This window comes from Anopheles gambiae, chromosome 3 (genome assembly GCF_943734735.2).
Source record: "Anopheles gambiae chromosome 3, idAnoGambNW_F1_1, whole genome shotgun sequence".
Taxonomy (NCBI): Eukaryota; Metazoa; Arthropoda; class Insecta; order Diptera; family Culicidae; genus Anopheles; species Anopheles gambiae.
The window spans coordinates 82,270,915-82,294,890 of NC_064602.1; the positions used below are offsets into that span (position 1 = coordinate 82,270,915).

The 23,976-nt window shown below is 52.0% G+C and overlaps 4 protein-coding genes across 15 annotated transcripts; 1 reads left to right on the top strand and 3 right to left on the bottom strand.

The window, feature by feature from the left end:
* Positions 1-749: 749 nt before the first annotated feature.
* On the bottom strand, positions 750-8,893 carry LOC1278248 (far upstream element-binding protein 2). 9 transcript variants are annotated; one of them, XM_061654716.1, is made up of 6 exons: positions 7,229-8,893; positions 3,662-4,765; positions 3,073-3,563; positions 2,919-2,998; positions 1,737-1,903; positions 750-1,127 (listed from the first exon to the last, which is right to left on the bottom strand). In XM_061654716.1, exons 1-6 carry the CDS (start codon positions 7,307-7,309, stop codon positions 807-809), a joined length of 2,244 nt encoding a protein of 747 aa, XP_061510700.1. In that variant the 5' UTR covers positions 7,310-8,893; the 3' UTR covers positions 750-806. The 9 variants fall into 9 exon arrangements, with proteins under 9 accessions (XP_061510700.1, XP_061510699.1, XP_061510698.1 ...); XM_061654715.1 differs by having other exon boundaries at positions 750-1,142; XM_061654714.1 differs by having other exon boundaries at positions 750-1,142; positions 1,737-1,930.
* A 1,696-nt stretch (positions 8,894-10,589) lies between these two features.
* Positions 10,590-17,168, bottom strand: LOC1278247 (protein DEK). 4 transcript variants are annotated; one of them, XM_061654670.1, is made up of 9 exons: positions 17,023-17,168; positions 15,688-15,871; positions 14,827-15,609; positions 14,456-14,544; positions 14,215-14,367; positions 13,860-14,133; positions 12,612-12,832; positions 12,157-12,309; positions 10,590-12,076 (listed from the first exon to the last, which is right to left on the bottom strand). In XM_061654670.1, the coding sequence occupies exons 1-9, from the start codon at positions 17,065-17,067 to the stop codon at positions 12,062-12,064; spliced, it is 1,917 nt and encodes a 638-aa protein (XP_061510654.1). In that variant the 5' UTR covers positions 17,068-17,168; the 3' UTR covers positions 10,590-12,061. The 4 variants fall into 4 exon arrangements, with proteins under 4 accessions (XP_061510654.1, XP_061510653.1, XP_061510656.1 ...); XM_061654669.1 differs by having other exon boundaries at positions 14,456-14,562; XM_061654672.1 differs by having other exon boundaries at positions 16,911-17,031.
* Positions 17,169-17,434: 266 nt separating this feature from the next.
* Positions 17,435-18,928, top strand: LOC1278246 (flap endonuclease 1). Its single transcript, XM_317855.3, has 2 exons — positions 17,435-17,645; positions 17,716-18,928. The coding sequence occupies exons 1-2, from the start codon at positions 17,564-17,566 to the stop codon at positions 18,783-18,785; spliced, it is 1,152 nt and encodes a 383-aa protein (XP_317855.2). The 5' UTR covers positions 17,435-17,563; the 3' UTR covers positions 18,786-18,928.
* Positions 18,888-23,927, bottom strand: LOC1278245 (integrator complex subunit 8). The gene is made up of 6 exons (XM_061654668.1): positions 23,713-23,927; positions 23,221-23,647; positions 22,172-23,160; positions 21,221-22,100; positions 20,657-21,119; positions 18,888-19,074 (listed from the first exon to the last, which is right to left on the bottom strand). The coding sequence occupies exons 1-6, from the start codon at positions 23,822-23,824 to the stop codon at positions 18,955-18,957; spliced, it is 2,991 nt and encodes a 996-aa protein (XP_061510652.1). The 5' UTR covers positions 23,825-23,927; the 3' UTR covers positions 18,888-18,954.
* Positions 23,928-23,976: the final 49 nt, after the last annotated feature.

The window sequence follows — 23,976 nt, forward strand, 5'->3', positions numbered from 1 at the left end:
ATGATTGCTACACAACAAAAGAACAATGAGATGTGTACATGATGTAAAACACACGCTGATGGAACAGCAAAACAGGCGAGATATGATGTGTGTGTATCGATGGTTTAGCAAGTAACACGATGTTTTTTGTAGTGAAAGAGTATACTGCGTCGTTGTGCACCGTAAAACACAAACATGGGGAGAGAGAAATAATGTTTAGAAAATAATAACAGAAAAGAAAAGGAAAACAAAGTCTCGACTAATAAAACCAACAAAGGGATGAGCACAAATAGGAGTGGGGTGGTGGTGTAAAAGAGGAGAAAAGAATGCGAAAACCGACAACGGGGTGTGTGCTTGGCCTGGAGAAGGTTTTGCACAAGCCGCGCTTGTCCTTTCGTATCTCCCTCTCTCTCTCTCTCTCTCTCTTTGGGGGTTGTGAAGGGTGTGGTGAGGAGAAAAACTTACCCGATTCATCAAACACGATAACACCGTACTCCCATATAAATGCCGAAATTGCTGCGGCGGCTGCTGCTGCTGCTGTCGGCCATACTGGCATACTCCGTCCGTCCGTCGCGTGTGGATCCTCTCCTTTGTCTTTCGTAGTTGGATGTGTGGTGGTGTAGAGATCGCATGGTAATGTACAGAGGAGTGTATATGGAAGAGTGGGGGGCTTGGGCTGGTTGGCTGGCTGGTGGGTGGTTGTATCGGTTGTCGAGCGTTGGGGGGCAACAAGTGCGGTGAATTACACAATCTCGCATTGCTTCCTCCTATCCTTTGCTTACTTAACAGCGCGCACACACACACACACGTACACAAGCGCATCCTCTCTAATTCTTGTCCTGATTGGATGCATTCGATTGGTTCGGAGCACCGCCCGGGCCCGGATAGCCACCGCCGTACGGATAACCGGCGTATCCCGGTTGTCCACCGCCGCCACCGCCGCCGCCGCCCCCTCCCCCACCACCGCCTCCGCCGCCACCGTAGTACTGCTGGTACTGCTGGCCTCCGTAGCCGCCCGGTCCGGGCTGCTGTGGGCCACCGGCTCCGGGGCCGCCCCCGCCGCCGTACGGTCCGCCACCGGCACCAACCGGACCGCCTGGCTGGTTGGCACCGCCGGCCGCCGCTGCTGCTGCCGCTGCCGCAACGGCCTGTGCTTGCAAGACCTAATTAGTGGTGGTGTCGCATTGCAATTTGAAGATGTCGGCATCGCGCGTAGCAAATTGCCGTGAGGAAGAGAGAGAAGGAAATGGTGCGAGGGGAGGGTGTTAGGGAGGGGGGGGAGGGCAATTAGGTGGACGATTTGGGGGAACATTAACATAAAATGAAAAAAGGGCGGGAGATGAAGTGAAGAGGAAAATGAAAACAAACGGTGATTCGAGAATGGAAAATATATAGAAAATTGATTTTGCAAACCGAAAAAAAGAAAAAAATAGATTCATCGAATAGAACAGAAGGGGAAGGAAAGGGTGCGCGGCGATCAGAGACGTGAAACAGAAGAAAAATAAATTCAAAAAAAGAAGCCATTAATAAAGCGCGTCCTCTTGTAAGAATCAGTCTTAAAAACGTTCACGCAAGACGGTGGGTGAGAAGAAAAGAGACGACTCATTCTCACGATCGGCAATAATTGAGAGTTTGTGGAATGTGAGTTGATGAGAGGTGCGAATGATTTTTTTTTGTTTTGGGAAAACTTGATAGACAAACAGAGAGAGGAGCGGCAGGGAGAGTTCGTGTTTCGTTCAACAATTACAAAACATTACCTTGTTGGCCGCAATCTGCTTCTCGATCGCTTCCGCTTCCTCGATCTTGCCGATCCGCCTGTAGTACTCGGCCCACTCGGCACTGTAGTCTGCCTGGCCGCCGACCTGCTGCTGCTGCTGCGGCTGCGCCTGTTGCTGAGGTGCACCGGCTCCCGCGGCTGCCATCACTGTTTGACCTTGCACAGTTTGATTAGCTTTTTTGTTTTACAACATAATATACGATAAATAAATTCAGGGAAGGGAGGTGGAGGGGGAGTGAAATAAGGGAAATAATACAAGGGAAATGGAACGTTAAGGGGGCACAACGGAAAAATGTAACACGCGCACAGTAATCGCGCAAAACATAATTTAAAAAGTATGACAAAAAACACCAAAGAAGCAATGCACAATAAACCAAGAATTGAAGAAATGATTTCAAAACAATAGAAACCAAAAGAAGTAAAGGAAAAGTTGACAAAGTGAACAAAATATAAGGTAATAATATTGTTGCCAACGATCAGATGGAGAAGAGAAGAAATTGGTAAACAAAGTCTCGTTAATACATATAACCTTGCTTAGTAGCATCGTGTATCAGTGGTGGTGTTGGGTAAATCTGATGCAGATTCATGAATCTGAGTGAATTCAAGATTCTCGACAAATTGATGAATTTGTCTTAAAAGAGTACCATAGAGTCCAATTTCCATCGTATGACGTTCCATCGTAGTTAATTTCCCGTAAGAGGGAGTCAAGGAAGGAAATCCTGTATCTTCTTCTTGGCGTAACAACCAGCAGCCTTTTTGGCAAGTACCACGCTGCCGGTTAGTGTGTTTTGCAAAGGGAGAGATCCAATGCGAGGCTCGAACCCAAGGCGAACATGTTGTTAAATCATACTTAAGATTGATCTAAAGATTCAAGAATCCTTGGAGATGTATGAATATTTGGAGAGTTTTGAATTATTGTAGATTTATGGATCTTAACAGATTCATGAATTCTTCGAAATTAACGAATCTTTGGAGATTCAATTCGAGATTCGTATCACTCATTGCTGAAGATTCATATGAATGAATCTCAACGAAAGGTTCATGAAACTTGAAACTAGTCAGAGGGGTTTAAAGGACATTGTGCTTAGTACCTTCAGTGACAAATGTTATCGCTGGGGTGGAATGAGGAGGTGGGTGGAAATCGATTGGGAAATGAAATTACCTGCCATCGTTCCTTGAGCTGCCTGCCGTGCCTTAACCTGCTGTTCAATGATTTCCGCCTCTCGGTGCATTCCCATTTGCCTAAAAAAACGCACACACAAAGAAGCGTTAGATACGCTTCGGGCCCCATCGTAGTCTCTCCCCGTTCTACATACTTGTAATACTCGATCCACTGTTGCGAGTAATCTGCCTGCGGCTGCTGCTGCTGCTGCTGCTGTTGCTGAGCGGCCGCCGCTGCAGCCGCCGCGGCCACCGAGACCGCATTCACCTGGGCCGATTGCTGCTGCTCCCAGCCACCCTGCGACTGGTAGCCGCCCCAGCCGCCCTGCTGGTAAGGGCCACCGCCGCCGCCGCCTCCGCCACCACCTCCACCGCCTCCGCCGCCGCCACCGCCACCACCACCAGCGCCATTGTTCTGGTACTGGTTGACGGGCACGGACGAGGACCCGACGAACACCATGTTTATCTCCATGTTGATCTTGTCCTGTATCAACCGCTTCGCCTCGTCCACCTGGTGCTGCTCGCCCTTGCACGTGAACGTTTTCTCCGTCGTCTGGTTCAGCGACGCCTTGCGGTCCATCTCCGTGTGCGCGCCGGACTGCTGGTTGATCTGCTTGATCGTATCACCACCGCGTCCGATAATGATCTACAATCACACAAAGGCCACACATCCATAAAGGTTCGAACGCTGCTTTCATGGCGCGACAATGTCCTTCCCCACCCACTTCTTCTTCTTCTACTTACACCACATTTCGACACGGGCACGGTGAACGTGTACTCCAGCCGCGTCACCTGCGGGCCGTTGTAGTTGTTGTAGTTGTTATCCTGGTTCGGATTGCCGCCCATGCCACCCCGCCCGTGGCCACCACCGTCGCCACCGCCTCCGCCTCCACCTCCGCCGCGGCCACCGCCACCGCCGCCCTGCTGCTCCCGGCGCAGCACGCTGTCGATCAGGTCCTCCACCATGCGCTTGCCCTCCTCGACCTGCGCCTTCGAGCCCTGCACGATGCAGCGCCGATCGCCGGCACCGTCCCCGCGCCCCTGTATGAACTGCAGCTTGCAGCCCGACTCGCCCTGAATCTTCTTGATCATCTCGCCCCCCTTGCCGATCACCACGCCGACCGCCGCCTTCGGCACGAACACCTCCGCCTGCTCGCCCCCGTTCATGTTCTGCCGCTGCGAGTACGCGTCCTTCTCCTGGATCAGCTCGTACACCAGCTGCTTCGCCTGCTCGACCTTCGCCGGGTCGCCCGAGATGCGCAGCGGCTTCTCCATCTCCTGCCCCGGCCCGTCCTGGATGATCACCATCTTGGCGCCCGTCTTCTCCTGCAGCTGCTTGATCGTTTCGCCGCCCTTGCCAATGATCAGCCCGACCTTCGAGCCGGGTATCATCATCTCCTGGTAGGTGCCGAATCCGCCTCCGCCACCGCCACCACCGCCACCACCACCACCGCCGCCACGGCCACCGCCACCACCACCACCACCCTGACCCGGATGATTGCCGTTGTCCATGGGGCCGTGGTTTACCATCTTGCTGATCAGTTCGCGCACGCGCTGGTTCGGGTCCTGCGGTCCACCGGCACCGGGCGGAGCGTTCGGGGAGTTGTAGCTGTTCTGGTTGTTGCTGCTGTTGTTCTGCGACAGACGGGCGGCTACTGCTGCAGCTTGGGCGGCGGCTTGCATCGCAGCCTGACTCATGCCAGTGGGCGAGCTAGCATTATTGTAATCAGACTGTCCACCGAACTTTTTCAATTCTGGGCCGGAGTCGTGATCGTCGTGTGGTCTCTTCACTGGTTGGTGCGGCTGCTGCTGCTGCTGGTGACCACCCGGGTGTATCTTAGCGGCAATCTGAAACGGACGAACAAACAGAACATTATAAAGAAATGCTCTCCGTTGATTTTGTTCTGCAATCAATTCGTAGCGCTTTTTTGTGGTCCAATCTCCTATCACAACTTGCCCAAAATATCCAAAAATCCCTTTTAGCGGAACCTTGCCCCGTCGTAGTGGGTTGATGGCCACCACAGCAGCAGGGTGAGAGAGTTTTGCCCGGTTTGCCGGTATAAAATAGCAATTAACACCCTTCTGCTGGCGCGACATAATTCGTGCTCCCTATCTCTCCCTTTGGACACGCATTCTCTCTCTCTCTCTCGCTCTCGTTTATAGAAGATATGCTAATTTCGGGCAGCATTAAAACCACCAACGGCGACGGCGCGCCGTTTTCCCACCTTTCGCACATGCAATACACATCACACACACACACAAACACAGGGCGATGAGCATGTGCATGTGTGTGTCTGTGCTCTCGGTCGTCAAATGACAGACGCGTCAGACTGCTAGACAAACCGAGGGGGGGGGGGGGGGAATTGTTTCCCTCGGCGAGACCACTAACACACTGCTACAAACGGAAACCCAGCGGCAGTTGCACCACCACCATCCCCTAGTGACAGGAGGGCGGCGGACGGGCACAGTGATATAAGATAAAAAGGCCAGCGCACTGGTGTAGTAGAATTGTTTCATTGAAAATGAAGAAACATTAAAACACATCTTCAATAAAACGGACACAAAAGAGGAAAAACAAAACGGAGTTCGATACGCACGTGACAGAGTGTGCCGGGGGGATTACTATCACGCTTGCACGTCTGCCAAATAAGGGCCTACAAATTCACCGGGAAAATGTCGCCCAACACACACACGCACGCACACATACACGCTGTACAGCCGTGTGCCCCCACCTTGCCCGTCCTCAAGCTTTCACCATTTCGCTTGGTGCCATTTTATCGAGAGCACGTGCACAGGAAGGAAAATGTTTAAAATCGCTTACTGCAGCATACCCACCAAAGGGGAATAATTATTAAAAGCACCACAAGACATAATGATTGGTTTGTTTTACCCCACACTCCTTTGGCACTCCCCTTCGGCGTGTGCATGTCCCTCCTCTCTCAAGCCATGTGGCCCGGGGATTTTTTAAAGGACTTCTTGTGTTCTCTTGCGGTCATACACACTGCGCCAATCACACATCCGGCGGCGATCGAGGGGTGTGCACTCGTACTTACAAAAAAACGGGCTTTTTTTATTCTACCAATACTACAAAACCATTCCACTCACACGCAAACACACACTGAAGGGAAAATCCCCACTTATCCACCAATTTTTATTCTACTTTTTTTAGCGAATCGAATGAAATTGATCTATTTACAAAAGATTTGCAGCCTTTTTAGATATTTTTCGTTAGTATGTTGGTTCACGAAAAGCTGTGAAACTGTGTACATGAGCAAAAACGAGGAAAAGGTCGGAAAAACCGGAACAACATCGCGTGTGGATGTGTGTGCGATTTTCATGTGCCCCCTCGGCTTTCTCCTTGCCGGATGATGAAAAACACACACACACACACACACACACACACACACACACACACACACACACACACACACACACACGCACTCGCACATACCCGTCGGTGCAAAAAGAGAGAGACAGAGAGTGGCGTAAAGAGCGATTGACGCGTGTGCGTAAGAAAGAAACAGCACACTTTTCTCCCTTCCTCATGTACGGCGGTGGGACGGGGATTGGGTTGGGAAAAGCTGTTCTTTTATCGATTTTTCCACCTTCCACCTACCGTGCGCCCTCACCACCGACACCCCAAGCGGCTTCGTTGCTGCTGCTTACCCACCCGGCTTGCAAAAGAAGAATATCCACAAACAGCGGCAACAACCACAGCAGCCACCGCCAGCACACCACTAGGCACACGACTCACACACACCGAGAGCGTGAAACGTACTGGGTTCGCGCACGCACACCAACGGAACAAGGGTCGAAACGCACAGCAGCAGCAGCAGTGCATGCACACACACACGAGCGCGCGCAAAAGCGGTGCGCGCGTTGCGATGACTGTGTGCGTGCGTTCGCTGTAGCCGCCATTTTCAGACGGGGTGTGTGAAACCCGGGGTGTGCATGCGAAAAAAAGAAAAGGGTTTCTTCAAAAGAGCAAAAAGGATGCGCGACGTTCGATCAATTTGTTCAAACGTGATACATGATCTCTTACGCTATCTTACTACCGGGGGTGATTAATACTGGCTGTGCCACTACCCATTAACACATCGAAATAACAGTGTACAACACTTGGGACATTTTCCCATTTTTTCCCCCCCGAATGTGTGGTTCCCACGCGCGCACCACCGGAGCCCCCTCTTTCGGCCGGGCGTCACCTGTGCGTTTAAGTGTCGTTTTCCTTTTTTTTTATTAATCCTTCCCACCAGCAAAACTACACTTTCTTTTCCATCACCACACACACACACACACATGGCTACTCACTTGTTTGGCTCTCTGTAAAGCGGCTGCAAATGCTGACGATTGACTAAAATTTTGCGAGTTCTGGTTGGAATAATCACTCATTATTAAAAGAAATGAACCGATAAAGTAAAAACGCGCTCTCCGTCACACCGCTGCTCCTGCTGTCCGGGGGCCGGGAAGTCGACGGCAGCGGGACAACCCAGTTGGAGCGCACAATACACTACGAAACAACCCCCGGCAGGGACGACGACTGCACTGGAACCTCGCGTGCGCGCTTCACACACAAGAACGCCTCGACGCGACTACGACGACGACGGTCTTCTTCTGCTTCTGCTGCTGCTGCTGCTGCCGCCTACTGCCTACTGCACACCACAAAGGAGCTGCCGTGACGCAGGTGAGGGGAGAGCGAGCGAGAGAGAGAGAGAGTATGACGACGCGGTGTGCGTGAGCGGAGAAGGTCCTGCTTCCTCTTGCAATGCCGTTGCCCGTTCGTCGCTCCTTGCTGCTGCTCCACCTCTACACAGTTGTACTGGACCCCTTTCCGACCAAGCAGTATCCAGCATCCAGCGAAGCTTCCAACACAAATGCTTCACCCCGGCCGCGTATGCGTACGAGTGTGTGTGAGTGAGTGTATTGGTTTGACTGGCGTTGCGTTGCGTCGGTCTGCAGCCCCGTAGCTTCTCCTTCTGCGTGGATGCGTGTGTGCGTGTGTGCGTTTAGGTACGTTTGCGGTACTTGTTTCGCTGGCACTTTTCCTAACTACCGGTGGGAACTGATGCCGTTGCTTCTTCGCTGATATGAACGATTCGCTGAATTCGCTCTGTAATCTTTTAACTTTACTCAACAAACAACACACGCTTCATATCTTCACCAACATGCCTTTTTTTTCTTCTATGCCCCGGGATTAGCAGTTCGTTCTGTTCTGTTCTTGACCGCTTGCTTACGCGCAAACACACACACACAATGACACTCTCTGTCTGTTTCGTTCACTCTTTCCAAAGCAATCCAGCCTATTGTTGCTCGCTCCGTCAAATTTCCTTTTCCTCCACGGAAATTATTCTTCTTCCTTTTCTTCGCTCTCTTCGCGCAGCGGGGTGATGAGGGTTGGAGTATGGGTGGGAGGGTGGTTAACGCACAATCACGGCTGCACGGCTAGGCTGCTATTTTCCAAAAATCCGGACACCAATTTGGTACGGCGGCGCTCATCATCAGGCGATTTTTCCACCAACACACAAGCCAGCATTAGTGGGATTGGGGAGTGGTGGGGGCGGGGGAAACAGAAGTGGGCATCAACTTGGCCAGAACGGGTCCGGCGTGCACGCACACACAAACACTCACATACATACACACACACACAGGCACGCGCAAGTACGTGCCCACCACCGTTCGGTTTTCGGTGGGGCCTTTGCTTTGCTTCAATTTAACAGCACACCCCCGCACGCAGTTTCTGTGTGTGTGTTCTTCTCTCCTTCCCTCTCTGTCTCTCGCTCTTTCGTTGTACGCTTTATTGCACGCTCTCCTCCCGGTTTCCCCCAAAATGTGGCGACCAAAAATTATAAAACTAAAGAAAAAGGATCTATGATGCTACTAGGCACGGTTGGAAAGCTTTTTCCGCACATCACACAAGAGCGCACACACGTCCTCTTTCGCACGAGATCAAACGTCAAATCGCTGCGTGCTGGGTGTCGGTCGGCCAACGGGACGGTACACAGCCGGTCCCAGGTAGCAAACGCGGCGTCCCGTCCTGCACGGCTGCCGCTGGCTGACAGTCGCGGGCACACTGTTCAGCGCACCGACGTTTGACGTTTGACGTGTTGCGTGCTACGGAAAGCGCTGAATGCCTCGTTGGCCGTTGAAAAAGTTCAGCTTTTGAAGAGGGTTTGTAAAAAAGGCATAAACATTACACCATTTATTTGCAGGATTTAAATGTACTTTAAATGGTGTTCATGGGCATTTTGTCACGGAAGAAACGCATTCATTTTTTGCTGAATTGTTGACAAGCGGCGTTTAGTCCAGTTGATCGATTACTTCAAATTTGAAATTTACTATGCCTCTCGCTGAGGCGGTAGATGCACAGCTCTTCTTATTTAACCTTTACAGCTCTTATATTCCATCCTTGTTTTAAAACCGGATGAGAATGTCCAGATTGGCCCCCTTAGGGACTGCTTTTAGCGTACGAAGAGAGGTATAGATCTGAGGATCGAGGATGATGCTCAACGGAACTCAATTCAAACTTCATCAAAATGCAAACACGTGTCAAACATTTAACATCGTACTTAACGCATCGAGAACATCAAGGGATTTCAGTTAAGAACAGCTTTTGAAAGTTTGCTTTGCAATCGTGACGCTTCCTTTCGTTTAGAATAAATCCTCCTGAGCTCTAGTTGCAATTGGGCCTGCCACGCCTTCTCTGTCCTTGTCGACGGCCTAAAGCCTTTACGGGCCAGGTCGTCCGTTTCCGCTCCGTATCCTTTTGATACGATGCACGACGGTGAGGTCGCCGTACTTCTCGTACAGCTCGTTGGAGCCAAGAGTCCTTATGAGCATCATCCTCCCGAACTAAGCTCTAGCGGCTTAGATGATTTCGTCAGATTTGGACCGTATCCATGTCTCAGAGGTGTATGTGATAACCGGTACTATATAGGTGCTTTATAGTCCCAGCTTCGTCTGTCGCGACAGGTTCTTTGAGGTGATATCTCTGATTTCTCCAACAGCCAACATCCTTGCGCGCAACTATTGTCGTTGCTGACCTTTGAACCGAGATCGGTGAATTCTGGGACGACTTCCAACGTGCGTTCACCTATCTGTACGTGACGCCTACGTAGGTTTGGATTACTTATTGGCTGAGGTTCACACCATCAGTTTGGTCTTTGCCTCGTTTATCTGCAATCCGAGGCTCTCTGCCGCCTGCTCGATCCCTTGGTATGCTTCTGCTACATAGGAGAACCGCAGACCAATGATGTCTATATCATCAGCGTATGCCAGGATCTGGGTTGACTTATAGAAAATGGTTACCGTAGTCTCCACCCTCGAGTCCCGGATGACTCTCTCTAGCGCCAAGTTGAATAGACCTTTGGTGGTAACAAAAAGACCCTGAGAGTTTTCCATCCACTTTCACCTGGCAAGTGACGTTGGTCATAGTCATTCTATATAGCTTTTTTCAGTTTTTCCGGAATTCAAAAGAGCTCATAGCGCCGTACAGTTTTACCCTGATTATGCTATCATATGCAGCTTTGAAGTCGATGAAGAGACGATACGTGTTTTGTCTGTATTCTGCCATCCTCTCCAAGATCTGCCGCCGCATCGTGAAGATCCGAACAGACACAAATATCCGCAAATTGTGCTACTTGTAACGAGAGATACGGACAAGACATCATTGCCATTGCGTTTACTCAACGGTTGTTACATTTATTACAGTAATCAATTCATTCCTACAGCGTTTTCACACTTTCCAACTCTGCGTCGGTCGCCCTCGGGAAATGCAACTCGGCCAAAGAGGAGAAGTTTTCTAATTCAAATGCACTGAAGCGTGCCTTGGTGTGTATGTGGGTGTGTGTTGTATGTGTTTGTGTAGGTTATACAAACTAAAAAAAAATATGTGCCCATTCCTCAAGTTTTGTTTCGAATTTTGTCATTATCTAAAAAACCGTCATCTTCGTCCCTTCTATGTACTTTTTTCTCTCTCGTTTCTTTGTGTGAAGAAGGGTTGTTTAATGTGGGGAAGAGGTGTGCCCGGGAGCGTATTTCCCTTTTTCTGCTTAGTCCGTAACATGCCCTCTCTTGTATTAAAGCCCTTAATTAAACTCTTATGTTTGCCGAAACGTTTGATTTTTTCCTCACGCAAGGACATTACACACACCACAACCAACCACCTTCTTCCTTCGTCGGATGCATTTGACCTCTCTCTCTCTCTCTCTCTCTCTTTCTGTTTGCATTTTTTGCGTATTTTAAGTGCGAAAACTACTCTGCCGGCTATAGAAAAAGGCTACCTAATTGATGTCGCGCTCTCCACTTCCTTCCGTCTGCTTTTTTCCGCTTTACCTGTTTCTACTCTGTGTCATATATAGTAAATCTGCATAATAATTAATCGTCACTCAATCAATACGTGTGTCCATTTCTGTGTGAAAGTGTGTATGTTTTGTTTCGTGTGCATTAATAGAAGGGACCACCCGCGATCATCCTTCCGGATGCAGGTTATTTTTCCTCGACTAATTCCTTTATCCCGTCAAATGTTGTGTGTAGTGTGTATGCTTTTCAAACCATAATTCATTTCTCTTTCACTCCACCTATTACTCGAATACTCGCTAAGCTACATTCAACATCGCACACACACACACGCACGCCCCACTGCTCTCTTGTTCATTTCACCCTCTACTCTCCCTCGCTATGTGGGTGTGTGTGCCCGTGCTGCAGTGTCCCTAAATAGAGTTGTATTTGTTTTTGTTTGTGTCCCTCCTTTTGCTCTAGATAATATTTTGTATCTTGTTTTTTTCTCTTGTTTCTTTAATCTGTTTTTCATTTATGTATATATATCTAAACGACAATATGCTGCTGCTGCTGCTGCCTCTTGCTCATATGATCGTATGAATCGGTCATCCCCTGTACATGCCATTCCTACGTAAATCTTTCCCTGTGCACGTTTCTTCCTTTTCCGCATGTTTGCAGAAGAAAGGAACAAACCGCTCGGGGCAACTTTTCTCTTGCGTTTCACCTTCCCAACCTTCTACTAGATGCAATCTGCATCATATATCCGGGTGTCGCTTTGTTATGATAACCATTTAAAGAAGAAAATACATACGACGTATGTGTGTGTGTGTGCGCACGTCCCCAAACTGTGTGCGGCGCCTGAAGTCTTTACGTCGATATAAGCTGTAAAAAAAACGGGCAAAATGGTTTAATTTATGCAAATTATTTGATTAATGCTTTCCACGTGATCGCACGACACTTACAGATTTGACTGTTGCCTTGATGAAATCCTTTTTATGCGACAGATCGTGCTCCGGATACTTGGCGTACACCTTCTTGCACACGGTTTTCATCGTGATCTCTTCCAGGTTCGCTTCCTCCAGGATCTCTTTCAGGTATTCTTTGATATCATCCTCCTGCGCATATATGTATGTGTACAAGAGTTAAAATCTTCTTCTTCTTTGGCTCAACAACCGAAGTCGGTCAAGGCCTGCCTGTACCCACTTGTGGGCTTTGGCTTTCAGTGACTAATTGATTCCCCCCCATAGCAGGATAGTCAGTCCTACGTATGGCGGCGCGGTCTATTTGGGGATTGAACCCATGACGGGCATGTTGTTAAGTCGTACGAGTTGACGACTGTACTACGAGACCGGCTTTCAACAAGAGTTAAAATAGTGCCTCCAAAAGACCCGCAAATACCCAAAAAGGCAACACTTACGCTCGGTGGTGCAGCCGTATCGGATTCCTTTTCCTGCTTGGCCTTCTTGACTAATGGCTTCTCGTCCTCCGATTCGTTGTCATCCATCTCAGGCTCCTCATCGTCCTCCTCCTCCTCCTCGTCCTCTTCCTCGTCCTCTTCGCCGGACGAGCTGCGTCCACGGCCCCGTCGCGACTTCTTGGCGCTGCTTACTGCTGCCGCCCGTTTCGGCTGTCCTCGTCCTGTACGGGAAAGAGTGAAAGAAACATTCACAAACTTTCTAGAAACGATCCGTGCTGGTGATGTGCTCTTTTGTGATGCGTTATTATAACATTGTTATATAGTCCGATTCCGACTTCGGCGAAATCCGAGTCACTAGTTCTGCCCGAAATCGGAGTCGTCCGAAGTCGTCCGAAGTCGTCCGGAGTAACCCGGAGTCGAAGTCTTTTGAAGTCGGCCGGAGTCGTCCGGAGTCACCAGAAGTCTTTCGGAGTCGCAGTCGTTTGGTGTTGTTCGAAGTCGTCCGGAGTCGTCAGAAGTCGTTGGGAGGCATCCGAAGTTATCCCGAGTCGTTCGAAGTTTTCCGAATACGCCAGGAATCATCCGGAGTGACACGGATTCGTTCGGAGTCGCCTAGAGTCACCCGGAGTAACCCGGAGGAGTCGAAGACTTTCGGAATCGGAGTCTTTCGGAGTCGGAGTCTATCGGAGTCGGAGTCTTTTGGAGTCGGAGTCTTTCGGAGTCGGAGTCTTTCGGAGTCGGCCGGAGTCGTCCGGAGTCACCAGAAGTCGTTCGGAGTCGTCCGGAGATATCCGGAGTCGTTTGGAGTCGTCCGAAATCGTCCGGAGTCGTTCGGAGTTGTCCCGAGTCGTTCGGGGTCTTCCGAAGTCGCCAGGAGTCGTCCGGAGTCACCTGGAGTCGATCGGAGTCGAAGTCGTCCGGAGTCGTTCGGAGCCTTCCGAGGTCGCCAGGAGTTGTTCGGAATTGTCCGGAAAGTCGTACGGAGTCGTTTGGGATCGGAGTCGTCGGGAATCGGCAAGAGTAAGCCTTCGAAAAAAACGACTCTAACCGATTCCGGACGACTCCGGACGACTCTGGACGATTCTAGACAATTTCGAACTACTCCGGATAATGCTGGGCCTACCTTCCGGAGTCTATTTCAAAATTATCGGAGTCGGATCGTAGTCGACTCCAGATTTTTGCCTCCTTTACCACTGTCACTAATCCGTACACAAAAAAATAAAGTGAAGAAGAAAACGGTTGTCTTACCACCCTTTGCCGCCGCACTCGCATTCTTGCTCTTATTGTTGGCTACGGCAGCTGCCGCGCGGCCACCCGCCTTCGCAACCGATTTCCGCTTCGGCCGATCACTGTCCTCACTGTCGACCTCTTCCTCCTCCTCTTCCGACTCTTCCTCTTCGCTTTCAGTTTCTGCTTTTCGCTTGCGGCCCCGGCCCCGCTGCGACTGTCGGGCGGCGACGGCAGCAGCACTGGGACGGCCTCGGCCACGTGCCGGTGTGGTCTTCTTTTTTCGTCGATCATCCTTCGTTTCGATTATGAAAAGATTAAGGTTCGATTATTAATAGATCGAAAAGCACACCCCGGGGTTAAGCGGATTTTGTACCTCGCTGAAATCGTCGTCGCTTTGACTTTCCTCCGATTCATCGTCGCTGTACCGCTTGCGTACGTTCCGTGCCGAGGTTCGACTGCCGCGCGTCGGTGCGCGGGACGATCTTCGCTTGCCCGCATCGGAATCTGACCCGGCCGAGGGATTATACTGAAATAGCAGAGCCGCGCAAACCCGCCAAAGGGACATTAGCATTTTTTTAACGAGCTTTTTCGACCGCACACCACACAACACTTACATCCGATCCACTGTCCGATCCTCGACGGGCACGACGGCCGCGGCCCACCTTGACGGTTTCCTCTTCTTCCTCCTCTGAGGAGGAGTAATCTACGTATAAGGAATTGTCTAGAGTGATTATCAAGGCAGAAAACGGAAGAGTAAAAGTAAACAAAAAACTTGAGCTACACCAAAAGAGATACAAAACGGAAAGCAAAGCTTGACTGCATGCACTAATTGGTGTTTAAATAAAATGGGTTAAATAATGAAAAAGTACTAATAGGAGTAGTTTAGTACGAAAAAAATTAAACCTATGAAAAGGGAATAAAGTTTCCATCTCCAAGGAAGAAACGTAAATTTACTGCCACCACCCCTTCTTCTCCCAACACGCACCTTGGTAACCACGACCGGCCGTCGATCGCTTCGGACGGCCGCTGGACGACTTGGCGTTATCCCTGCCACGGCCGGCCGGTGCTGCAGCCGACGCACCACTGCCACGCTTTGCCGGCGTTTTCTTCTTTGGTGCCTCCTCCTCCTCCTCGCTCATCTCCTCCTCCTCGTTCTCCTCATCCTCCTCCTCTTCCTCCTCCTCGCCCATCTCGTCGTCGGGCAGCTCCTCGTCGCCATCCGGCCGCAGCAAGAAGGTGCAGATCCGCCCGGCTAGCTCCTCCTTGCTGCCCTTCTTCTCCAGCGCCAGTATCTCCGCCAGCTGGCCCAGCTTCTTCACGTCCAGCTTTTCGGTGGCCGACACGCGCTTCCGGTACGCGTCCGAGTCCGCGCCGAACTCGAACCCGTCGAACTTGCGCAGGTTGCGCCGCAGCACCATCGGCTTGGCCGGCCCCTCGTACAGTATCGTGTGCAGCGTCTGCAGGTCGTCCACCTTCGCCTTGGTAATGTTGGCATCGATCAGCGCGATCGTGCCGAGGCTTTTGCCGGCCGCGGCCTGTTCCTTCCCACCGTCCGCCCCGTCCTCGGTACCGCCATCGGACGGCGACTTTTTGGCGCCATTGCGACCATTCTTGCCCTTGGCGTCCGCCGGTTCCGGCGCGGCCTTTGTCGGCGGTGCCGGTTTGTCTGCGCTGCCATTGTCCCGGCCGGGTGCGCCACCGTCCGCCTTGCTAGCGTCCCCGTCGTCGGTGGTCGGGGTTTTACCGTCGGGTTTCGATTTTTCCTCACCTGCAGGAAAGGAGCAAGGAAATTAGTAATGGCCTACCAAATCCTTCCGATATGGTCACTTTAAAACAACAATATTACCACTCTTCTCGTCCGCTTTCTTGGGTGGCGCTTTTGTATCACCACCGGCCGGCTCGGTCGATGGCGGTTTCTTATCAGCGGCTGCGGCGGCGGCGGATCCAGTGCTATCGGCTTTGTTGGCACCACCGTCCACAGGTGCCGCCGGCGACTTCACGGTGCCCTTGTCGTCCTCACGTTCTTCTGGCTAATCGCCGACCGCAACCAAAGCGATTCGATGCAATTGCAGGAATCAGATAAAATGAAAGGAAAAAGAAAATCTCATCAATACATCGCCCATGATCGTAGCAAACCATGGAAAAAGCGGAAGCCAACCACTAAAACTGTTCCTAAAAATAGAAAATGACCCAATGAGACGAAATTCCAAGTTCCAGTGTGGATGCATGGAGCAATATGTAGTTTGGCCGATCCGGTCGATTACTTAATCATACACACACACACAGTCACAGGGGTGTCACAGTGCTCCCCTCGCCGGGACACCGACCGGCTGGAAAAGTGGGCACATCTGAAAGCCATTTGACATACATTCGGAACGCATACACCCCGTCGCCATACACAACCGGGCGGTTTGCGATGCATTTGCAAGTGTTTTTTTGGGGGAGGAGGAATGTGCAACCATCACCATCGTCGCCATCATCGGCCTGGCAGCGTAAAACACTGTGACACGGAAACACTTGCCACTCAACCACTCGTTGTTCATCCCCCGCCCTCTTTTCTAACCCGTTTGCTGTTTTCTCCAGATGGAAAAACAACGGTTCACCACTATTTTACAGCCTCTGTGTACCTCCCGTCGCGTGAGCTTGTGTGTATGTGTGCGTGTGTGTGTGTGTGTGTGGCTGTGTGTTTCGATGCACACACGCTAATAAATAGTTGCGCTCTCGCTGCCCTTCCTCCTGCCGCTACCCACACACACACACGCACACTTCTAGTGCCACACATACCGCGCGCTGCGCTTGCTTTCGTATGAACGCGGCAAACTAGGTACCAACAGCACACCACACACAGAGAGGCAAGGGGAGACACACATTGCGAGAAAACAAACACACAACGCCATTAGGAGAAAACGAGAAGCGCACAGCCGAGGCACGAACAGGCGACGCGATTGCACGGGCGCGAGAGCGAGACAGGGCGAGGACAGATCGAGAGTTTGATGCGTTGGGAGCGGCGGAAAAGTTGTACACGAAACGGAACAAATCCGGAAAAGCACCGAAACTGTGATGCACTACCATTTTCCCTCGCCTGGACGGATGGGCCGGAAAATGGCTGCAAACGATCGGCGGTGCGGTTCGCTACCGTTTGCGCCACAGCCCGGGACGGAAACGCCACGATAACACGTACCATTTTTGTTAATTTCTTCTCCTCATCGGCGGCGTTTGCCGACATGTTTTAGCAAACTCAAGGTAAATAAGGGACGGGTTGGTTCGTGGCCGCACTTTTTGCTCCCTGTGCGCCATCTTGGCTTGGACCGGCCGGTGTGACAGCCGTGGTATGGTGGCGCGGTCGCAAAGGTTGCGTCATTCGAACATGAGGAGCGATTTTGTTTCGAAAATTTCAAAATTCAATGCAATAAACATGCAAGCAAATGTGATCAAATGGCAGCATGTTAAAAAAGAGTTAAATTATAAAATCTGTGCACAATTGAAGTCCTTTTGTAACCATATCATGTGAAAAGAAATCAATTAAAAATATTGCTTTTAACCAACGGCTTTCATTTTCCAACTTTCGAACGAGATCTGTCAGTGTGACGAACTGTCAACATGCTTGTTTGTGTACGGCGTGTTTCGGCGCGCGCGAAACTTCACGTACGTTCCCGTACGCTCCATCGTTATTGTTTCTGTGTTTTTTCTGTGCAGCTTTTGGAACAAACGCGAACGGCACCATGGGAATTAAGGGACTTTCACAGCTGATCGCCGATATCGCCCCGTTTGCGGTGAAGGAAGGCGAAATTAAACAATTCTTCGGTAAGCTACGCCGACCCGCTCGGCTCTGGTGGTTTGTGTTGTCACTTCAATCATCCTCTTTTTTCCGTAGGAAGAAAAGTCGCAATCGATGCATCGATGTGTCTGTACCAGTTCCTGATTGCCGTGCGGGCCGAGGGTGCCCAGCTGACGTCGGTGGACGGCGAGACGACGTCCCACCTGATGGGCACGTTCTACCGCACCATCCGGCTGCTCGAGAACGGCATCAAGCCGGTGTACGTGTTCGACGGCAAGCCGCCGGACCTGAAGTCGGGCGAGCTGAACAAGCGGGCCGAGCGGCGCGAGGAGGCCCAGAAAGCGCTGGACAAAGCGACCGAAGCCGGTGCGACGGAGGATATCGAGAAGTTCAACCGTCGGCTCGTGAAGGTGACGAAACACCACGCCAACGAAGCGAAGGAGCTACTGCGGCTCATGGGCGTTCCGTACGTGGAAGCGCCGTGCGAAGCGGAAGCCCAATGCGCCGCCCTGGTGCGCGCGGGCAAGGTGTACGCGACGGCCACCGAGGACATGGATGCGCTCACGTTCGGTTCGAACATCCTGCTGCGGCATCTTACCTTCAGCGAGGCGCGCAAGATGCCGGTGCAGGAGTTTGCGTACGAAAAGGTGCTGAAGGGGTTCGAGCTGACGCAGGACGAGTTCATCGATCTGTGCATACTGCTCGGGTGCGACTACTGCGACACGATCCGGGGCATCGGGCCGAAGAAAGCGATCGAGCTGATCAACAAGCACCGCTCGATCGAGAAGATACTGGAGCATCTGGACCGGCAGAAGTACATCGTGCCGGAGGGCTGGAACTATGAGCAGGCGCGCAAGCTGTTCAAGGAGCCGGAGGTGCAGGACGCGGACACGATCGAGCTCAAGTGGAGCGAACCGGACGAGGAGGGGCTGGTGAAGTTCCTGTGCGGCGACCGGCAGTTCAACGAGGATCGCATACGCTCGGGCGCGAAGAAGATACTGAAGACGAAAAACACCGCCACCCAGGGCAGGTTGGATTCCTTCTTCAAGGTGCTGCCGTCGACCGGTACGCCCAAGCGAAAGGTGGACGAAAAAAAGCCGCTGGCCGGGTCGTCGGCAAAGAAGGCCAAAACTGGCGGCGCGACGAGGGGCAGAAAGCCAAAGTAAATGCTTAATCCTACTTACCGATAGTTTTTTGGGACTGATTGCTATTATTTGTACTACGTAAGACACCTTCTTTCTAAATCCTCAACTGCGCGAATTGTTCGATTAATCTTAAAAATAAACATTATACTTCTATATAAATACAATCACGTTTTCCGCTCGTTTCCCGTACTCAGCACATGTACTGTTTCGCAAGGGAGCGAAGGAAGCGGTTCTTCCGAACGGCGGCCGCCTCACGCTTGATTTCGTCGTTGTTGTTTGCGTTCAGTTCCAGCTGGCCAATGAAAGAGACCTGAAATTACAAGAGAATAACGAATTACTTTTTTTTTAAATGAAACGGTTTAACAAACATTCTAATTTTATCTTTTAATTTTACTGACAAGAAGCCTCCTCTTTTCATTGCGTTCTACTTTAAATCAGAAGAGCAGTGCTTGAAATTCCGCAACCTTTCATGATAAGATAATTTCTACAGCCCACTATGTAGTGAGGATTAAAGTTGGCCTCCGGAATCGATTCTGGAAGATAGGTCCGTTCAGCATTATTCGGAGTCGTTCGGAATCGTCCGAAGTCGTCCGGAGTCGTTCGGAATAGTTTTGAGTCGTCGGAATAGTTGAGAGTTGGAATCATCCCGAGTCGTCCGAAGTCGTCCAGAGTCGTCCAGAGTCGTCCAGAGTCATTCGGAATAGTTTGGAGTCGTCCGGAATCGTCCAGAGTCGTCCAGAGTCGTTCTGAATCGTCCGGAGTCGTTCAAAAACGGAGTCATCCGAAGTCCTTTGGAGTTGGAAGGAGTCGTTGGGAGTTGGAGTCATCCGGAGTCGTTCGGAATCGTTCGGAGCCATTCGGAGTTGTCGGAGTCGTCCGGAGTCGTCCGGAGTCGATCAGAGTCGTCCAGAGTCGTCCAGAATCGTTCTGAATCGTCCGGAGTCGTTCAAAAACGAAGTCTTCCGGAGCCGTTCAGAGTCCTTCGGAGTTATCCGGGGTCATTCGGAGTTGGCCGGAGTCGTTGGGAGTTGGAGTCATCCAGATTCGTTCGGAATCGTTCGGAGCCGTTCGGAGTTGTCGGAGTAGTCCGGAGTCGTCCGGAGTCGTCTAGAGTCGTCCAGAGTCGTCCGGAGTCGTTCTGAATCGTCCGGAGTCGTTCAAAAACGAAGTCTTCCGGAGCCGTTCGGAGTCCTTCGGAGTTATCCGGGGTCATTCGGAGTTGGCCGGAGTCGTTGGGAGTTGGAGTCATCCAGATTCGTTCGGAATCGTTCGGAGCCGTTCGGAGTTGTCGGAGTAGTCCGGAGTCGTCCGGAGTCGTCTAGAGTCGTCCAGAGTCGTCCGGAGTCGTTCTGAATCGTCCGGAGTCGTTCAAAAACGGAGTCATCCGGAGCCGTCCGGAGTCTTTCGGAGTTATCCAGAGTCCTTCGGAGTTGGCCGGAGTCGTTGGGAGTTGGAGTCATCCGGAGTCGTTCGGAATCGTTCGGAGCCGTTCGGAGTTGTCGGAGTCGTCCGGAGTTGGCCGGAGTCAAACTTGGAAACAAAGACCGAGTATACGAAGTGCACGCGCAAAGTGAAAGACAAACTAACACAACAAAATAAATGCCGGATCACAAGCACACTACACCGGACGGCTCCTAATGACTCCGGACGATTCCGGACGACTTTGGAAGACTCCGAACGACTCCGAACGACTGCGGACGACCCCAAACCATTCCAAACGATTCCAGACGACTCCGACTCCGGGCAGACCTAATGGTTTGAATTTTGCCGGAATCGGAATCGGACTAACAATAGCCAGAGTCAGATCAGAGGCGTGGGTGCACTCCAAAGAGCACATCACTGCTACGAGTGTGTCCCGCTCAGTACGATCAAAAGCCCCATACCCCACTTACCGCTTGCAGTCGCCGCTTGTGCTCACCCTTCTTGTAGTGCCAGTTGACAATGAACTCGAGCAGCGTCGGGTCCCAGATGCAGCTGTAGTACGAATCCATCGCATCCGAGTAGCTGGCCGACTTTTCGCTGATGCTCTTAAACGCGAGCCCATAGTCCGTCTCGTCAAAGAACTGGCAGAGCACGGCGGCCTGCACGAAGCACCCCAGATTGGTGCTGCACTTCACCATGCGCCGGATCAGAAAGTCGTCCACCAGCGGGCGCTGTAGATGGACGGTACAGTACTCGGTGCCGGAGATTAGTGCCGTCACGTAGTAGCGCATGGCGGCTTCGAAATTGTTCGCGACAAACTCGACGTCCCCCTTCAGCTTCAGCCAGGGTATGTTGTTCGGATAGTAGCGAAGGGCTTGATTGAGCAGCAGGTTCAGTGCCTCGATGACGAGCTTCACGTTGTAGATGGAAGTGCTGAGTAAAAGAGAGGGTAATAGAGAGAGCGAGAGAGCGAGAGAGCGATCGAGTTAAGTAACCATGGGAAAGAGTTGGCAAAAAAGCGCCCCAATGCTCACTTGTTCACGTTCGATGGCCAGAGGAACATGTACTCGGCGTTCATTTCCGCGTTCGCTTCGTCGCGCAAGATGTTGTGCAGCTTCGCCAGCAGCGACAGCAGTATCGAGATGACCAGCGGTTCCCGCAGCTTGCCAATGAGCATCACCAGCGGACCGTCGGGCGGTAGCTGCCGTTGCCGCGAGCCGGGCGGATTGAGAAACATCGGCAGTATCATTTCCCACGCCTCGCGGTTCGTTTTTTTCGTGCCCTTAAACTTCTCAATGTCCAGAAAGGCCTGCGTAATGGCCGAACACAGCTCGATCCCGGGGAAGCGCTTGTCGACCGGCACGAGCAGCGCGTTCCATTCGTTCAGGTTCAGCAGCAGGGCGGCACAGTGGTCGAGCAGTTTGGCGTGCGGCATCAGTTCGTTGCCGCCGCCGGCCGCCGCCGCATTCAGGCACTGCTTGCAGTTGCGCACGAGCTGCGCCTGGTCGACCGGTTTGCGGGGCCACTCGTCGAGCACCTGCTGGATCTGTACAAGCAACCCTTCCCAGGACACCATCTTGCCGAGCTTTGCGATCAGCGGATTGCCCGCCAACTCGGGCCGCTGCGTTTCATTTTTCAGCACAGTCAGCAGCGTGATGGCAGTGGCGTACTCTTTCCGGGCGGTCAGTTCCCTTGCCTTCCCGATAAGGATGTACGCAAAGTCCTGCAGGAAACCGCGCTGCAGGGGAATTAACACCTGCTCCAGTGGGTACGGGATCGTCCAGCTGGGATTGATCGTAAACAGTGGTTTCGAGGGGTTCGTTCCGGCAATCTTCACCAGCAGCTTGCGGACCGCGTTTGCCGAGGTGCAGGAGATAAGCTGACGTTCAAGCTGGCCAACCTCGAGACGGGGATCTGAAGAAAAGAAACCACAAATCAATCATCTTACATAACAAATACATACCAAGCATGACGCTTTAACTTACTCTTTGTCTCCGGTATCACCCAATCGCTCTGCAGCGCAACACCTCCCAGCTGCGTTTCCGGCTGCGTATGCTGGGCGCGAAAGTCTTTCAGCTCCTGCAGCGACACCACCTTCGAGTAGCTTTGCACGTACGCCTCGAAGGCGGGCCCCAGCTCGCCCCCGTACAGGGTGATGATTTTGTAAAAGTATCGCTTCAACAGCCCCCGCTCCTCCAGCGAGAACTGCTCGTACTGCTCGTCCGCATACTGGAACAGCGATTCGATCAGCTTCGGCTGCTGGTTTTTGTACTTCTGCAGCGCCACGTTGCAGCTTAGTATGTTCTCACCGTCCATCACGTACCGGATGATGTTGAGCGCAACCACGGCCAGCTCCAGCTCCTTCTGCTCGATCGGGTTGCCGTCGGTGCTGCCGATCGCGTTGTACCCTTCGATGTTGAGCTCGAGCAGCTTGCGCTGCGTCATCGGTATTTCCTTGCGCAGGTTGTCCTCCTTCAGTATCATCACGATGTCGGAGTAGTGGTTGAGGATCGATTCGTGCAGCCGCTGCAGCAGCCCGTCCGGTTCGCCGGTGACACCGCACGCCAGCAGGTAGCCCTGCAGCACTTCCGCGCTCACGGTGCAGTAGGCCGGCGGCAGTCCGGTCCGGCCAATCTCCTCCCGCTGCCACTGGGCATAGTTGTCCTTGCACAGCAGCACATTCTGCCGGGCCAGCTCGTACTTCTGCACGTACAGGTAGTACTGGCAGAGGTCGTAATGCAGCTGGGCCCGCAGTTCGCACGGTTTAATCGCGATCGCCGCATCGAACCGTTGCTGCGTATGCTCGCTGTTGGAATCGAGCGGCACAAAGGATTCGTACGTGAGGACGCGAAACGTTTGCGGCTCCATCAGCACCTGGTTGAGGTAGTCGATGCTGAGCTGGGTGATGGGCTCGAGCGCCGGAATGGATGATTCGTCCCGCAGCACAAACGTGGTCAGGTCGGGAACGGCGGGGCTGTAACAAAGGGAAGAGATACAATCATTTCCCGGCGGTAAAATAACACGCTCTACGTACCCGTGGTTGGATTTGATGTTCTTGATAACGGCCGCACGCAGTACCTGCGCCCGCAGCACCCACCGATGGTACAGCGTAAGCGCAAAGTTGAACGAATGCCGTGACCCATCCGTACCGATCAGGGCCGGATCCTGGAGCAGCGACGACGGCAGCGCCACCATTTTGCCCGCCGTTATGCTGCACAGATCGGCCAGCAGCTGTATCTGCAGCGAGACGGAAAGCGTTCGCTCCAGCTTGTCTAGGTCCCAGCGCATGAAGGCTGCCACCTTTAGGGCGAGAATTTTCAGCGCCAGCTGCTTCTTGGTGTACTTCAGTCCATCCGACCGGTGCGCCCCGTCCGGGTCGGGTGCCGTCAGATCGGGCGGATGCGTTTGACCTTCCGGTGCTTTGGCGAGAAACTGGGTTATAAAGTCCGTGGGGGAGGGATCTACAAAACACGATGCTATTATTGTTGTGCTTGAAGGGGAAAAAAACAGACTGTATATAACGCACCAGGGTTCGCTTTGTTGAGATGTTTGGCTAGCAGCGAAGGTTTTAGCAAAAACTCGAACCACAAGATGGTTTCCTCCGACAGCGGAACTGTTCTCGGTTTGAGTAAATCCATCCTTTGCACACTTTTACACCTTTGATCGTATTTATTCGGTAATTTTGGTTGGGAATGCACGACGCGCGATGAAAACAAACACCGGCAGAGATTGTTTTGATGCCATGCCCGAACTGTCAAAGGTGCGTGAGCTGTCAGCTGTCACACAGGGT